At 42.2% G+C, this 15784-nt stretch overlaps 2 protein-coding genes across 3 annotated transcripts; one reads left to right on the top strand and one right to left on the bottom strand.

Annotated features, from left to right (window-relative positions):
* Window positions 1-884: 884 nt before the first annotated feature.
* Window positions 885-5332, bottom strand: ptp4a1 (protein tyrosine phosphatase 4A1). 2 transcript variants are annotated; one of them, XM_070979762.1, is made up of 5 exons: window positions 5199-5332; window positions 4810-4902; window positions 3687-3817; window positions 3429-3503; window positions 885-2077 (listed from the first exon to the last, which is right to left on the bottom strand). In XM_070979762.1, the coding sequence occupies exons 1-5, from the start codon at window positions 5301-5303 to the stop codon at window positions 1960-1962; spliced, it is 522 nt and encodes a 173-aa protein (XP_070835863.1). In that variant the 5' UTR covers window positions 5304-5332; the 3' UTR covers window positions 885-1959. The 2 variants fall into 2 exon arrangements, with proteins under 2 accessions (XP_070835863.1, XP_070835871.1); XM_070979770.1 differs by having other exon boundaries at window positions 885-2073.
* A 6178-nt stretch (window positions 5333-11510) lies between these two features.
* On the top strand, window positions 11511-15572 carry lgsn (lengsin, lens protein with glutamine synthetase domain). The gene is made up of 3 exons (XM_070991051.1): window positions 11511-11967; window positions 12776-12942; window positions 14379-15572. Exons 1-3 carry the CDS (start codon window positions 11511-11513, stop codon window positions 15570-15572), a joined length of 1818 nt encoding a protein of 605 aa, XP_070847152.1.
* The last annotated feature ends 212 nt before the right edge of the window (window positions 15573-15784 follow it).

Genomic DNA, 15784 nt, shown 5'->3' with positions numbered 1-15784 from the left:
ATAGAGACCTGTGTTTCACTCAAGGTTTCCTGTAAATGATTCAGTGACTTTCAGTGTTTGAACATCTGCAGTGAAATCAAACTAAAAGCATCTGAATCGGATGATCATCATATCAGGTCACCGTGAGGGGAGACTGCTGCAGGCTTTACCATCATCAAGTCTTGTTTACATCATGTTGATCAGAAAGACAAAGGAGCAGAAGAAGACGCAGACGAAGAAGCAGAAAAAGGAGAAGTAGAAGAAGCAGAAAAAGAAGATGCAGGAGAAAAAGAAGAAGAAACAGAAGACGCAGAATAAGAAGCAGCAGAAGTAGAAGCAGGGTGGCAGTCGTATCATCATTAAGTGTTTTACTTCATAATATGTTTCTGCACATCTTGGGTTTCATTTTACAAGAAACTTGACCTTTAAACAGTTTCCACTCTTTGTTTCAAATACAAGAAGCTAATTTGCTGAATGAAACTGTAAATTAAAATTGACGCATTTTTAAAAACACCTCACACACAGTGCCTGCTGTTCCTACCTGTTTCTATGGTTTTATAACAGGAAGTCAGGAGGTTTGATGTTGTTTCAATAGAATCATGTGATTGGACAAAGAATACAAAGAGCATGTGGATGGAGCACAGAGGTCCAAGTAACACAAAGCAGAGCACACATGACCAAAACTGAAGAGACATTTAGAGAGCGATATGATGCTGCTGAGAGCTCTGGAAAAAGCTGGTAAGTGAGGCTTGATTTGACATGTTTCTGTTCAACTATTAACTCCACAATCAAGAATGAACTCCCATTCAGACTGAATTGAAAAAGTATTTAGAAGAAAACCCTTTTGTCCTGACAACCATGACAATATTTTAGAATCACTGACAATAACCACTCATGAACTCTGCTGTTTTTCAGTGTATCATTTAATGTACTCTCACAAGTTGGTGAACAGGTACAACTTTGTCGCTCACGGTACTAAATCACACATCCATTGATAGTATAAATAGCCAACCTAATAATAATAGTACACATTTTCAAATACATAAAATCATCAAGTATCCAAGTCTTAAGTTACGGACATCAAATAAAAAGGCATACAAAATATCGCAGACGTTGGAAGTCCAGTTTGAAGCAAAAAAGAAACAAGAACTGAAAAATAAAATATAATAAAACAAAATAAACATCACATTTTGGACATGGCAGTTAATTAGTAAACAGAAGGTTTGATAGAGAAAAGAAATGAGTACAAGTTCCTAGACTTTCAATTGACAAATGTTGCAACAATTAAGCTTTTTATATTAAAAAATAGTTACTGAAAGGGCATCAGTGAGTGTAAGACTTCCTGCACAAGACAAAGGCAACAACTTCTTTTTTTTGTTCCGAGTAGAAAAATGAAACACCTTTTCCAAATGCTGGCGAGAGTCGGCTCCCGCCTCGATTGCCTTTGTTCCACTTCGATTGTAAGGCATTTATGGATGAACCATCTGATTTGAAGGAAGGCATACCTCTTTCTAGTCAGTCTTGAAACGGAACACTAAGATTGAACAGGGTACATAATTGCTCACATGAAATGAAAAATGTCTCTTTTTTTTTAAGCACATTCTCAGGATAATCGGGTAAACTGGCCAATCGAATTCTTTGGGATGTATCTGAACAAAACAACTAATCCAACATCTTACAATGATACACGACTCAGCGCTGCCCTTCCTTATTTCTTTTCTTTTCTTTTTTTTTGGGGGGGGGGGGGGTAGATGAAGATAAAACATGGTGAATCTGGTTCACAGAATCATTTTTTCTTTCTTTCCTTTTTTCTAAACTTGATTTTGAACCTGGAGCAGGAAGGGGACAGTTTAATTACCAAGCATGATTTTTTTTTCAAAATAACATACTTCAACACGATGACTAAGAAAACAAGCCTGCCAGGGAGGTTGAACTGAACTCTTCTGTCTTGTGTGTGTATGCGTGGCTCAGGGTTTGGCTCTACTGGATGCAGCAGTTATTGCGATGGCCGTTGGAATCTTTGAAGCGCAGGCGCATCTTTGGACGATATTTCTCCAGGTAGAACAGCTGCTTGCTGTTGAACGCTCCTCGACGCTTCCTGGGAGAAGCAACGGGACACAAATTCAGCTCAGTTAAACAGATCATCATTCTCTGAGAAGACCACAGGGTCATTTGATGAGAATAGAATAAATATTGAGTATGTAATATAAAGAGAAGATGTGCACTTTATTAGCCATTTACTACTTTATGTTTACAGGTGAGATGCCTGTGTGTGTGTGTGTGTGTGTGTGTGTGTGTGTGTGTGTGTGTGTGTGTGTGTGTGTATATATATATATATAAATATATATATATATATATATATATAAAGCAAGACAATATTAAAAGGTACACTATGCAGGAATTGTCATTTTTCTGAACAATGTTGCAAATATCTTATCGACTAATGTGTTTACAGTGTGTTAATGGTATTGTTTGTGTCTATGAGCGAACAGCTCTAATTAGCTCACTAACTAGTAGTAGACAATAATTCAGTCATGACAAAACATATTTTATCCATCAACAATTTTTCATTGTAATTTCCCAGCTTATCACATCAAGATACATACACTGATATACAATAACATACAACAGATATTAATTAATAAATTACACACCCAAGTCTTGGCATTTTTAACATTATTCTTGTAACTTTCTATGAATAATCATTTGAAAGCCAGCATGTGGGATCGAAAAACATTTCAAGCAAAGACTCATCACCTCCCTCCCTCCACTCCTGCTATTTACACTTACATGACTCATCCTTCCCTGCTTTATGTGTCCCACAGAAAAGCACCAAGATCTCAAAACCAATATGATGGCATGGCCAGTTTTATCAGACAGCTCATCACAGATACTCTGGTGTGTGCGCATAAGGTGGGTGAGAAGTAATAAAAACCAACAAATGCACATTTGAGGGAGCGCAGGGTCTCCATGACACACTTCGTCCACCAGAGGGCACTGACGGGTTCATTTTCCAGCTGTTTTCTAGCTCAGTGCACATCCTGGCCACAATTACGGAGTGAAACCACATTCAAGGGAACTTAGAAAACGTTTGTGTGTTCATGTTAAAAAACACATATCATCAAACTGCTGTACTGTAATTGTAACCCCCATCTCTTCCACTGTTTCCTTGCTGTCTGCCTCTATACTGTCCAACCAAAAAACAAACAGCCATTACACTGTGCCATCAACATTTGCTTCATAATGACCATTTCCAGCAAAAAAACTTGTCTACTGCCACTTTAATTTCCAAATATACTTGAGTACTGGTCTCAAAAACCCAAACTTCTAATGCTGGTTCACTGTGACATTATCAATCACCTGGAGGCTTCATTAAATTCTCAAACAAAAATTTCTCCAGAGCAAACTTGCAGCCGTGTTGAAAGGTTTTCATTGACACGTGAACTTACTGTCGAATGAACTGGACAGCATCTTCATATTTCATCCCACATTCAATCAAGGCGAGCGCGACCAGAACAGGAGCTCTGCAGGGGAAACAAAGTGGCGCAGTCAGCTAAAAACAGCTTTCATTTACACTGTCCTTACGTTTCTGTATCAGAGAACGCATTAACAGAAGGAAGCGGTCATAGTTTTATCTGCCGCATCACAACAGAAATCATGTGCAATAAGAACATAATACTTTAATCTCTGTGACAGTAAGTGCTCACCTCCCCAGCCCTGCCACACAGTGGACAGCGATGCAGCAGCCGGGCTCCTCCCTAAACTTGAGCTTCAGGAGGTTCAGCCAATCATCCACGATCTGGTTGGAGGGAGGAGCTCCATCGTCGAACGGCCAATCCTGCAGAGAAGAGGGAGAAAGAGGGAAATGACGTCATCGGCCCTGTTTCTTGGAAACCAAAACAAAAGAAGTGTGAGGGCTGAAACCAGCTGCAGGGAAACACAAATGTTGTTGTAGGGGGAGGGACAGCTGGAGGGGGTTTCTTTCTGTGTCTTCATTTGACATTTTATTGAGCCGTTTTCAGTGGAGGCTTTTCTGAAAATGATCTAGTTAATGTAGTTAATGGTAAAATCAGTTTAAGTAGAATACTTAAGAGACACAAAACCTTTAGTCTTACACATCATTAAATGAATCTGTGATCAGAGTGTTGCTGACTGACTGACACAGAATTCAAACTGTGCTGCAACAACCAGCTGATTAATGGCCTAATCAATCAATCAACAGAAAAACTATCTGACAACTGTTTCAAGAATGGATTGATTGTTTAAATCATTTCTAAAGCAGACAGATCATTTGCTCCACCTTCTCAAATGTGTGGTTGCTTTCTTGCTTTGATCTGAATAAAAGAAGCAATTTGAAGATGTCGACTTACATGTTTGGAAATTGCGTTCAGCATTTTTCACAATTTTCTGACATATAGACCACAACCAATCATCAGATGGATAGATAATGAATATAAAAAGAAGTTAAAGAAAAAGAAGAGGGAGAAGGAAAGAAGGAAATAAGATATGCACTGAACTAGCTGCGTTGATCTTAAAACATTAGCACTGTCCTCCATGGCCTGCTTGTTGTTTTTAAAGCAGTCTTTGCATTTTGCAAGTCTCAAAACTCACTAAATCGAAGAAGAAAGTCACTAAGTTGACAACGAGGAAATGGTACAAGCTGTGAGCTCAATGTCATGACTGCTTTTCATGCACACAAGGACAAAACCGACCAGGCCATTTTGGGAAAGTAACAAAGAGATCAGAGAAAAGGGGCAAAAAACTACATTGAGTTTGGTCTGATGCATCGCTGCTCATGAAGGAGTCAAAGGTTTTTAGGCCTGAACTCACCAGAACTTGGATTCCTTCTTTGACCACCAGGGTGGCATCATAGGTGGCCTCACAAACTCTCACGACGGTGGTCACTCCATATTTCTTCAGCTCCTGCAAAAACACAAGATTTATTGCAAAAATACAAACGTGCGGGAACAGGTAAGCTATTGCAAAACATAACAGAAGTACACGAGCAATGTCTCCTTTAGTAACATTTTATCTTCTGCTGAAACGTCTAAACAGAGAACCTCTCATGTTAAGTTGTCATTTTCAAAAGATTTCCATTCGTGATCTCTTTCTGCTCATAATTCCCACATGTGAACATGCAATCTTAAAACCGTACTACTTCCCCTTGAATCTGGCTGAATAAAGCTGAACTCTTTTAAACCAATGACGCTGAGGCTCACCTCGATGAACTTGTTCAGGGTGGCGTTGGTGGGATTGTGGGTGATGAGGAACCTCATGTTTTTGTAGGTGATCTCCACAGGGGCCGGTCTGTTCATACGAGCCATTGTGACAACGTAAAAAAAAACAAAACAAAACCCAAAAGTCTTCCACAGAGTAAAAACACGAATGTAAACACTTAGTTAAACTCGGAGGGAATGTCAAACAAAAACGTCCAGCGAGCTTCTAGAAACCCAGAAACCGTTCGGTCTTCCTTCGAGGTTGGCGAGCAGAAACGAAAACGAAGGCTGCAACGGGCAAATGGAGAAATATGGGGAGTTGGCGACCAAAAAAGGGGGCGGACAATCAGAGAAACAACTCAAAACCCTCTCCTTTGGAATAAAACAAAAGAAAAGGAAGAAAAAAACAAGGCTGGTTCCACCTTGATTCAGGCCAGGCGGAAGCCGACGAGGGCAGTGTGCAGCGGGTGGAGTTACCCCATCCAGGCCGAGTTGTCGCTGGTTCTGGGAGGCGTCCCGGTCCTGCCAACTTTCCGGGGTCCCTCCTGTGGCTCAAGTGCGTCGGATCGATGGCGAGTTTGGCTGTTCACTCGTCTGCATAGGCAGCGTGCTGAGCCTGGCAGTAATCCCCACTGCCCTTCAGAAACTCCATAAATGTGTGACCCAGAACACCACAGAACTGCTGCAGGACACAGAGGGGGACAAGGAGGGAGGACAGGATGCTTTTAAAAACACAGATTCTTAAAAAGAAGAGGCACACAGGGCTTCTGTTGAGGCTCTGTGTGTTAAAGACACTACAGACACTCTTGGTTTTGGCACTGAAATGTGACAAAACAGCTTCCGGTGGTGTGCTTTGTATTTTTCTTGTTCCCATGGACTTAAATTCGATGGAAGAAAATGTTCAGACTCCATCACTAATATCAAGTTTGGACTGAACAGTGATTCCACCAATTTAGACATCAGATTCAACAACAACCACAAACACGCATTTAGTTGCAGCCCTACTTATGTCGCTGACTTTTTGTATTGTCTCACAGTTGCATCACACACCCTGAAGACACCTTTCGGCACACTAACGACAGTGTAACTCTGATACTGAAACTGCATGTCCAGTGAAATCCACCAGTCCTTCAGATCCCAAGAAGAACAGATTGTCTCCACATCAGTGTTCATATCTCACAAGAGGAGATCGATCATAGAAACAGCACAGAGACCAAACAGACCACACGTCAATGCAGACATGACACAATGTCTTTATATAGATTTAAGAGCTTCCTGCAACACCTGCTCGCATGAACAGCCGCCACACAACCCTGACCGAAATCAGATATACGGTCATAATCACAAACCCTCTGCATTTACATCTTCATTTACATTTATGTTCTTCCACTGAAAATGGGCGGTGCAATTTCCAGTGTTTTAGAAAATGAGAATGTAAACTCCTGTGCGTGTGTGTGTGTGTGTGTGTGTGTGTGTGCGGTATTTAACCACCAGTCAGATTAACACCCCAAGCAAGGCACTATCCACTGCCAGGGTGTGGAGTTTGACTCCCACCCCAAACAGGTGTAGACAGACAGAGCCTCCAACCAAACGTGGGATGCAAAGCTTCACCGAGGGGCAGATGACAAGATGCAGGACACAAATGAAAATCTACCTGTCAGTGTTATATAAAATCACACTGCAGCACCATGTAACGTCTTACCTAATGGCTGCTGGTGCACAATGGGAAGGATGTGTCATTTCTGACATCTAGGTCATATCAGTGAAAGCTGAGCTCACCATGAGGCCTTCAGCTGGGCTTTAACACACACGCACACACATACAGTTATAATCATCACCATAAATCTGACTCTCAAATGGTTTCACTGCAATTTCCTTCCTAATGTTTCTGCCCTTTACACTCTTAAGCAGGGTGTTAATACCTGAAGGCCCACTCTCTGGACATGTTTCTCTCCAGCTTTTGCTCCAAATACTAAAACCTAAGCTGCTCAGCTATGCTTTGTTAATCCGGCTGGAAAACAGCATTCGGTAGAAAATGTTGTACAGTGAACAAAATGGAGAAAATGAAATGAGTGAGAGAGAGAGGGGTGATAGAAAACAACAAAATGGGTGAGGAACAGAAAATAGGACGACGGTCATGCTGACATGTTATTGCTTTACATTTCAAAGTCGGAAAGTGTCCTTTGTGTGAAGACGCACTGGGCGCCATCATATACCGTTGGAGGCCTATAGGCACTGTCAGGAGCGGAGAGAGGGGCGACCTATACCAGGCTTTCCGGTGACAAACACGACGCCGCGTTCAAGCAGCAAGAAGGTACGTTGTGTCAGAAATCACAGTCGGGGTGTTTTTCAAACATTTTTGACATTTCACGTCAAAATACGTCGATTCCACCCGAGAGAAACTTATGCCTAACGTTAGCCGGACCAGCCCGGGCTGCGCATCCGACTGCCGCTTCCTCACCATGACGAACATCTCACAGAGCTTTAATTACGCTGAAATAACCGAAATTAATACACGTCCAGTCGGTTCATGTTACAGTTAACTGGGAGATTTAATGTTAAGTGTCAGAGACGTGGAGGAATTAAAGCGGCTTCGTGACGAGAAGGCCGAGATTTCCCCGAAGAAACGTGAAGGCCAGCTGGTAACGACAACGTACTGATTTACAACACGAACCGAAGGAGTGGAAACGGAGACAAAATGGCACCCACAAAAACATTTTACTTACTGGAATATGCTTACTCATTGAAGATTGTAGCTTAATCATACAGCCGGTCCCCAGAAAAAGGTAAAAATGATAAACGGTTCTCCACCATACAGGCCAGTGCTGCTTCTCCGAGCGGAGCCGAAGTCTCCTGGTCTACTGCGAACACTCCGTCAGGCTGAAAGAAAGACGAAGCCAAGTTCCTGTCAGAACTTTCAAAATAAAACACCCCCTCCACTTGGCAGCAATGTGACGATTCCCTGATAATGCACAGTGAATATCTTTAGAGTTTTTTTTTTACTGTTGTAAAGTTTATGATAATATTAAAGTTTATTTGTCTAGCACTTATCGAAACCAGTGTTACAAAGTGCTTTGCAACCAACACATAAACAGAGCAATAAAATGTACTGTGTGGAAAAACAGGTCGGCATTAAGGATAGAAGAGGAATAAAACTTACAAAAATGAAATGAATAGGTTGGTGTTTTGGATACAGCTTTTCTAAGATCCTGCCTATGACCATGTTCACATACAAATCCTAATATTCAGGCCAATATGCGACTGAACATGCTGCTGAATGGCATGTAAAAAATCTTGAATCACCAAAGTGTCAACCCTTCAATTATCGGACAAAAGACAAAAACAAACTTTGACTGAGCTTTGGACAAGGTGGAGTCTGATCAGCCAACAGGTTAATTCTCTGAACCTCTCTGAACACAGGGCGAAAGTAAAATGATCAAATACTGGTTTGTCTCTGCTTAGTTGTTGACACACCTTAAGCTTATTTTGAAGAGAAACACTGGTAATTTCCGGTTTTCCCTCTATTGACTTGTCTCCAGCTTGCCGCAGCTCTTTAAAACCCCACCCTGAAAATGTGAGGTGTTCTGCCCAGACATCTCTCTGCCTCCATGCTGCACTGGTCAGGTGGTGTCTGCTGAGGCCTGACTGCTCTTTCACCTCCATGCAGCCACATGTGGACACCAGAAATCACTGAAACATTACGAACAAATTCAATTTACAAAACTACAACTCATACATCTACTCTGGCTAAGATTTTAAAGTGAGGGATTTTACATTAAAAAAAAAAAATAGTGGAAAAACTGTTGGGTTTTAAAAATGTGTAAGGGTATAAAAACAAATGAACCCTCATTAAAAATACATAAAAGTACATTTTTGTTAATGGTAGGTACGGTGTAGCTTCTGATTACGTGGAGTTCTGTATCATTAACCAGCACATTTAAGTTTATGCCGATAAGATGTGAAGCTGATTTCTGAGGCGATTGCATCCTAATTAAGTTCTCTTTAATGGGGCATTTGATGTTTACTTCCAAAGTCATCAGTGTCTCATCCTGAGTCATCGGTATTGAAGTCAGAGCTGAGTCATTACAGCTGGAGATTCAGTCCAGTGACTTCCACACATACAGCCGATCTGCAGCAGTGTGACTGAGGCACTGAAGTAGAGCAAAAGTAGTCGAAGTAGTAGAAGCACATCATAGAAGCAGATAGGTTGTAGTCATAGTTTGCTAAATATATGAAAGCATTTAAGCAATTTCAAGTAAAACCTTAATTATATCAGGGCACTTTCTAATAAGGCGAAACTTTAGAGTTGTAAGATGTAATTAATGGCTCTATAAATGGTTAATAAATCACCAGTTCATTAATGTTTTACTAACAGAGCAGCAATAACCCATTCATATAACAATATTTGGGGTGTGGACTGTCCTTCGGTAACACTTTATTTTCCTGTTGATTTCCTAATGACTTTCAGGAAGATTCCTGGAAAGAGTGATGTCATTTGGCACAAGCTTTAGGAGAAACAAAGAAAGTGATCAGTTGGTACACTTAACTCCAGTTACTGGCTGTCTCTTCACACCCATAAAATTCGACATCGCCAATCATTTTGTGTGTTGTTTATCCACCTTCAACAAAACCTGATTGGTCTGTTTATCCTCCAATAAACAGTTCAACATGTTACCTCCAGCAAATAAGCTGCAGAACATCTGGACCAAAATGTATTTATTAAGATTTTATTTGCAACCTCACAAGTTTTACTTATAAAAGATTTACTTATAAAAAAATGTATATAAATATTCTGAACTGTTTATGATTCTATGAAGTATTAATACATTTTCTTTTATCTTATTGTTTATTTGATATATGTGCACTAATTAACTTATTGTTATGCAAGTACACTGAGTGCAATGTATAAACCACAGTGAAATTACCTGTATGTGCACACATGCTTGGCCAGAAAACAGACCATTAATGAATAGCCATTAAGTACAACATATAAACTGAAAGTCCATTTTGACTTTGTAAACAGTTGACAAAACAAAGTCAGCTCCAGGTCCAGGTCCAGGATTAGTGGCTGCTCTGGAGCTTTTAACTGTGTCACATGCTCTTCATCAATTTGCTGTGATATTTTAGATGATTTAAATTTCACTGTTTTATATTTTGAGGACTTTTCATCCCTGTTGACTTCTAGGTTGAGATTGAAAATCTGCTGATGCAGATTGTGTGGTACGATAGAAGGTTCCAGAACAGCTACTAAATGGACCTTGTTGTGAGATTGTTTTGTTTTATTACATTTAACTCATTAGGAAGTCGCACAATTATACTTCTTTAGTAAAAAACTGCATTGACTAAAACCAGTAAGCAGAAAAACAAAGCTTTTGTTTGAACTGAGTTTGCCTGTGAACATGTTCAATTTGTTCCTCAAGAAAACACACTGTTGATTGGAGAGATTTCACTCAGACAGCAGCTCTTTCACGCACAGACCATCACTACCCGCAGCCATTGTCTGTGCCTCACAGTGTGTTTTCATCTCTCTGGAATAAATACTTTTGCTCTCATATCTTTCTGGAAGCACAAACAGAGCTGCTGAGCTCTGCGGTTTCACTGCAACAGCACAAAAGCAGCACTGAATTGTCCTCGCGGTCAGCCAATGAGCTCAAAGCAGCAGTGGTTCAGTGTCCACCAGCAGCCGGCAGGTGCCAGTTTCCAGCTGGACTCCTGTCGGTGTTGGGAGGCAAAAAGAATTTTCTAATCGGTCACCATTGTACCAATTGTCTATAAAAATTAATGTGCGAGTGAGGCTCTGCCTTCACATGAGGGCTATCAAATTCCAAATCACAGTTCATGAAAGGGTGCAAACAAAGAATGAATGACTCTGAAGATTTCAAGGTAACAACTCCATATCTAACATTTTTTTGTTTCAGCACAAAGGTGTGAATGGACGCAACAGCTTTGGCTTCAAATATATCTTTTTTATTGACTTTGTTGTGTAGGTTGGCTCCCGATTCCTTGCACTCTTTAGTAACTCATTTCATATAAACTCAACCATCTCTTACCGTACTTGTGATAGACCCACTGTGTGTTTTCCAGGAGGGTCAGAATAGAAGCAAAGACCAAATAGATGGCACAGGGATGAGCCTGGGCAACAGGAAGGGAGTGAGGGTGACTGGGAAATATGTGCCTCCAGTGCACTGGAGCAGCAGAGGAGGAGGTCCATCCATCGTCCACGCTCCCATCAGCATCCCTTTACCTCCAGACATCCCCACTGTGATCTCCATCGCCCCTCTGCCTCACAGGCCCCCAGAGCAAGTCGATGATCCCATGGATGAGCCTGGTGTTGGGGAGGACTGGAGCAGAGAGGCGTCTTCTCAAACCAGGGTGTCCTACGGTGAGATGGGTGTCCCCCGGCAGACCATGGAGGAGTTGAAGACCGTCCTTAGGGACAGTCCTCTGCTCAGCATCCGGGGAAGAGATGATGGGAAGCCAGGAAGTCCTTATACGTACCTCCACGGAAGCAGTGGTGGAGGTGGTGGTGGAAGACCCGACAGACAGCACGACGATGGAAATCCCAATAGGGCGTTCAGCACCTTCAAACCCCAGTCTGACGCTTCCAGAAGGGGGCCCAGCTCCAGAGATAGCACATCTATTCAGCTGCCTTCCAGCATGGATTCGTCCAGCTCATTCAGGTCTGATGCCAACACAAATAGGCAGCCTGGAGTCAGGACAGGCACAGATGCAAGCAGCGGCTACTGGGGAGAGACTGGAGCTTCTCATTCAGGTTGGTGAAGCTTTGGCTAAAAGACAAGTTTATCCATGATGTATATGATAAAATATCTTTTACAAAGTCAAAACTGAGCAAATACTGTGAGACACATTAGATAGCTTCAGCTCTTTGAGGACAAACTCCTGGCTCACAGGGCTACAGTGCTCAAGTATTACTGTACTCGGTTTTGTTTCATTATTGTTCCTGTTTTAACTTGGACTTGGATTCAGGATTGATGGATATTGACTTCTATAACCTGAAAAATGAGCAATATCTATTTGTGGACTTTTCTATGAAAATTTCTATGAATTGATTTGTCAATTGGTAAAAGTAACTTGCCATTGATCTCTAGCAGTAGGATCGACATCATTTTTCATCCCTACGAAACTCCTTAATCATTAGTTTTGCATTTGGAACAACCGTCTGTTGCCCTTTGAGATTGATTTTCAATGGGATTTGATTTTGATTGTGATCAAGATACATTCTGAACTAGACACTGTGCATTTGAACAATCAACTTGTCAGCGCTCTCTGGTGGGCAAACATTGTACTGTTGACAGCGTTTCCAAATTAATCATATCTTTGTCTGGCATTTCCATCCTGCAATTTCTTATTATAACCGACATACAGACAGATACCGTATGTCTGCAATAAGCTCATATTTTTATTGTCCAGCTGTATTCAACACTGACTTGAAATCAACAGAACTGGTTTGGGATTTGACTTTGGCTTGACTGAAGGGGTGTTGACACAACTGGAGCTTTGAGTTTTAGAAATACTGAAAGAAACAAAACATATTTGATATTTCAAATTCTTTTCCACAGATAACGAAAACGAGACCATCGAGATCTTTGCGAATCAGAGCTTCATTTCAGCCATGGAGCAGATCAAGCAGCAGATTGCCAGAGAAAACATTAACTTCGTCCGCTTTGAGGCCACCGATCTCCACGGGGTGTCCAGGTCCAAGACAGTGCCTGTCCGCTTCTTCCATGTAATCACCTCACCTTTCTATCTATTGTGAAGGATTGTTGTATCATAGAGAAGAGCAATTTATGGAGATAGGGCTCTGGCAAAAGCAAAAAGTGTTGCAGGGAAACAAGTGTGAGCTAAATGGGATGCCAGATTTGTTGCTTTCTTTTAGTTAAAAGGTTATTCTCAATCTTGTCTCAGCGTGAAACTGCATGAAGTTGAAACAGGGAGGCGATTAGCATAGCTTATCTTAAAACCTGGACACTGGAAGAAAGTGCGAGCCTGGCTAATGCTATGTCCAATTTGAAAAACATGTCAACCAACAGCTCTCACTAATTAACTCATTTAAGCAGATCACACGATCACGATCACAGCAGGTCGCCGGTTCAATCCCCGGGTTGGGTGGGGCCTTTCTGCATGAAGTTTGCATGTTCTTCCCGTGCATGTGTGGGTTCTCTCCAGGCACTCCGGCTCCCTCCCACAGACCAAAACATACTCATTAGGTTAATTGGTGACTCTAAATTGTCCTTAGGTGTGAGTATGAATGGTTGTTTGTTTGTATATGTTGCTGTGCGATCGGCTGCCGACTGGCTCAGGGTGTACCCCGCCTCTCACCCGCCGACAGCTGGGATAGGCTCCAGCCCCCCCGCAACCCTGAAAAGGGATGGTTGGGTATAGACAATGGATGGATGGATGGACAAACAGAACTGCAACATGACAAAGCGCCTACATCCACGCTAGAGACACTGTGAGACTGATCGTAGGCACAGCAGTGCTTGAGCTAAATGCTAATGCCAGCATGCTAACATGCTCAGCAGGTGTATGTGTAATATGTGTACCTTGTTATTAAAACCTATTAGCATTCTGATATTTGCTAATTACCATAAACACAAAGTACTGTTGAGTAACTACCTTTGCAAGTATTTAGTAGCCTACATAAGTGCTCACTCATAAACTAAACATTATAATTCTGACCAGATGGAGGCACTAGATGAGAAGTTAAATCACTAAGTCATCCTGATGGGGACATGAATGTGTAAATGACATTAACATGCTAGATAAAAATGACAAAAAAACAGACAAAACAAAACAAAACAAAACAAAACAAAAAAACAGAAGTACTGGGCGGATGGTTTAAGGTTTTAGTAACACCACCTAACTCTCTCTATAAACACAAATGGCCATTTTAACAAAACTGTTGTGTATAAAATATCCAAATACGATACGATGTGTGAATTAATGTGCTTTAGAGGGGTTGGTAGGTGTTTTTTGAACTTTGGACACAAATAGGCTAACACTGCTTCCAGTCTTTATGCTAAGCTATGCTAATCACCTAAACTATGCATCCATACTTAACAGACATCAGAGTTGTATTGACTTTCTTATCTAACTCTCAAAAAGAAAATGAATGATTGTTTTTCCCAAACTACTGCTTCAATGCAAATGTTGTATCCACAGGAGAAAGCAGTATATGGGGTCCCAATGCCGAGAAGCTACCTGGAGCTGACCCTGAGCCCTAAGAGCAACGAAGTGGACAACGCCAGCACTGCCAACTTCAGCAGTGATGTCCTTCTGATCCCTGATCTTCCAACCTTCAGAGTCTTACCCTGGGCTGAGCAGACAGCCAGAGTCATCTGTGACCCCTGCACGGTTACAGGAAGCCCCCTTCGCACTTCACCTCGCCTCATTGCCAAGCAGCTCCTCGGCCAGCTCCAAAGCATGGGATTCTCCCTGCACTCATCCTTCACCTATGAATGCTGTGTACTTGGAGCGCCAGACCGGATAGGCCCAAAGACACTCTTATTCCCGGCCACCACCCTGCTCAGCAACCATGACCTGCCTTTCTTCCAGCAGCTGGTGGATAGCATGTACTGCATGGGTGCAGACATTGATAGCATCGCCTCTGCAAGTGGGCCTGGGCAGATGGAGATCAACCTGAGGCCAGAATTTGGGATTGCGGCCGCAGATAGCGCCTTCACCTTCCGCACCGGCATCAAAGAGATGGCTCGTAAACACAGCTACATTGCCAGCTTCTTCACAGACGATGGTCTGTACAATGCTGGGGTGCTCTCTCACAGTTTGTGGGATGCTAATGGCCGACGTAGCCTCTTCCACACTGGGGAGAAGGCAGGGGAGTTGTCTGAGATCGGCAGAAAATGGCTGGCCGGGCTCCTTACCCACTCTGCTGCTCTGAGCTGCCTGATGTCGCCCGGCCTGGGCTGCCGGAGCCACATTGCCAAGACGATCAAAGACCCCAAAAGAGTGCTGTGCGCCACCTGCGGCTGCAACGATAACAGCAGCTCCTTTAATATCAAGTGTCATGGCGGGAGGGAGACGCACATTGACAACAAGTTGGGCTCAGCCATGGCCAACCCTTACATTGTGCTGGCTGCTACTGCGGCCGCAGGACTGGACGGCATCAGACGGAACCTGAATGTCGACAGCAGTCTGAGCAAAGCCCCCAGTCAGCAGAAGGAGTTTGCCATTCCTGTGAAGCTCGATGATGCTCTGGAGGCATTGGGGGAGGATCACGTCATCCGCAGCGCCCTCGGAGAGCCGTTTGTTCAGTATTTCATCGCCATGAAAAAGTTTGAGATTGAGACCCAAGAACTGGATGATGAGAGGAACAAGTGCTTAGAGTATTTCATCTAGAATTCCTCCTTGTTTTATGGGGAACACACTTCCTCCTGCTACACAAATAAAAGCATGAAAAACAGCTTGAATGAAAAGCTTTTTATTCTATATATTACTGACACCTTATTATTATTATTATACAGATTGTAGATATTTTTCCGAGTCATTTCAAAATAAAGCTATGAGGACACCCTCAATGTACACAACAGTCTTGTGCAGTTTTGTGTGTG

This window comes from Chaetodon trifascialis, chromosome 2 (assembly GCF_039877785.1).
Source record: "Chaetodon trifascialis isolate fChaTrf1 chromosome 2, fChaTrf1.hap1, whole genome shotgun sequence".
In the NCBI taxonomy this organism is placed as follows: Eukaryota; Metazoa; Chordata; class Actinopteri; order Chaetodontiformes; family Chaetodontidae; genus Chaetodon; species Chaetodon trifascialis.
The sequence above is the reverse complement of the archived record's forward strand: the minus strand, read 5'-3'. Positions and strand labels throughout refer to the sequence as shown.

Coding starts and splice junctions, on each gene's coding strand:
- lgsn (XM_070991051.1), top strand. CDS start 11,511: ATGGATGAGCCTGGTGTTGGGGAGGACTGGAGCAGAGAGGCGTCTTCT. Junction 11,968..12,775: donor GACTGGAGCTTCTCATTCAG/GTTGGTGAAGCT, acceptor TCTTTTCCACAG/ATAACGAAAACGAGACCATC. Junction 12,943..14,378: donor TGCCTGTCCGCTTCTTCCAT/GTAATCACCTCA, acceptor TTGTATCCACAG/GAGAAAGCAGTATATGGGGT.
- ptp4a1 (XM_070979770.1), bottom strand. CDS start 5,303: ATGGCTCGTATGAACAGACCGGCCCCTGTGGAGATCACCTACAAAAAC. Junction 4,903..5,198: donor CCCTGAACAAGTTCATCGAG/GTGAGCCTCAGC, acceptor GTGTTTTTGCAG/GAGCTGAAGAAATATGGAGT. Junction 3,818..4,809: donor AAGAAGGAATCCAAGTTCTG/GTGAGTTCAGGC, acceptor TCTTCTCTGCAG/GATTGGCCGTTCGACGATGG.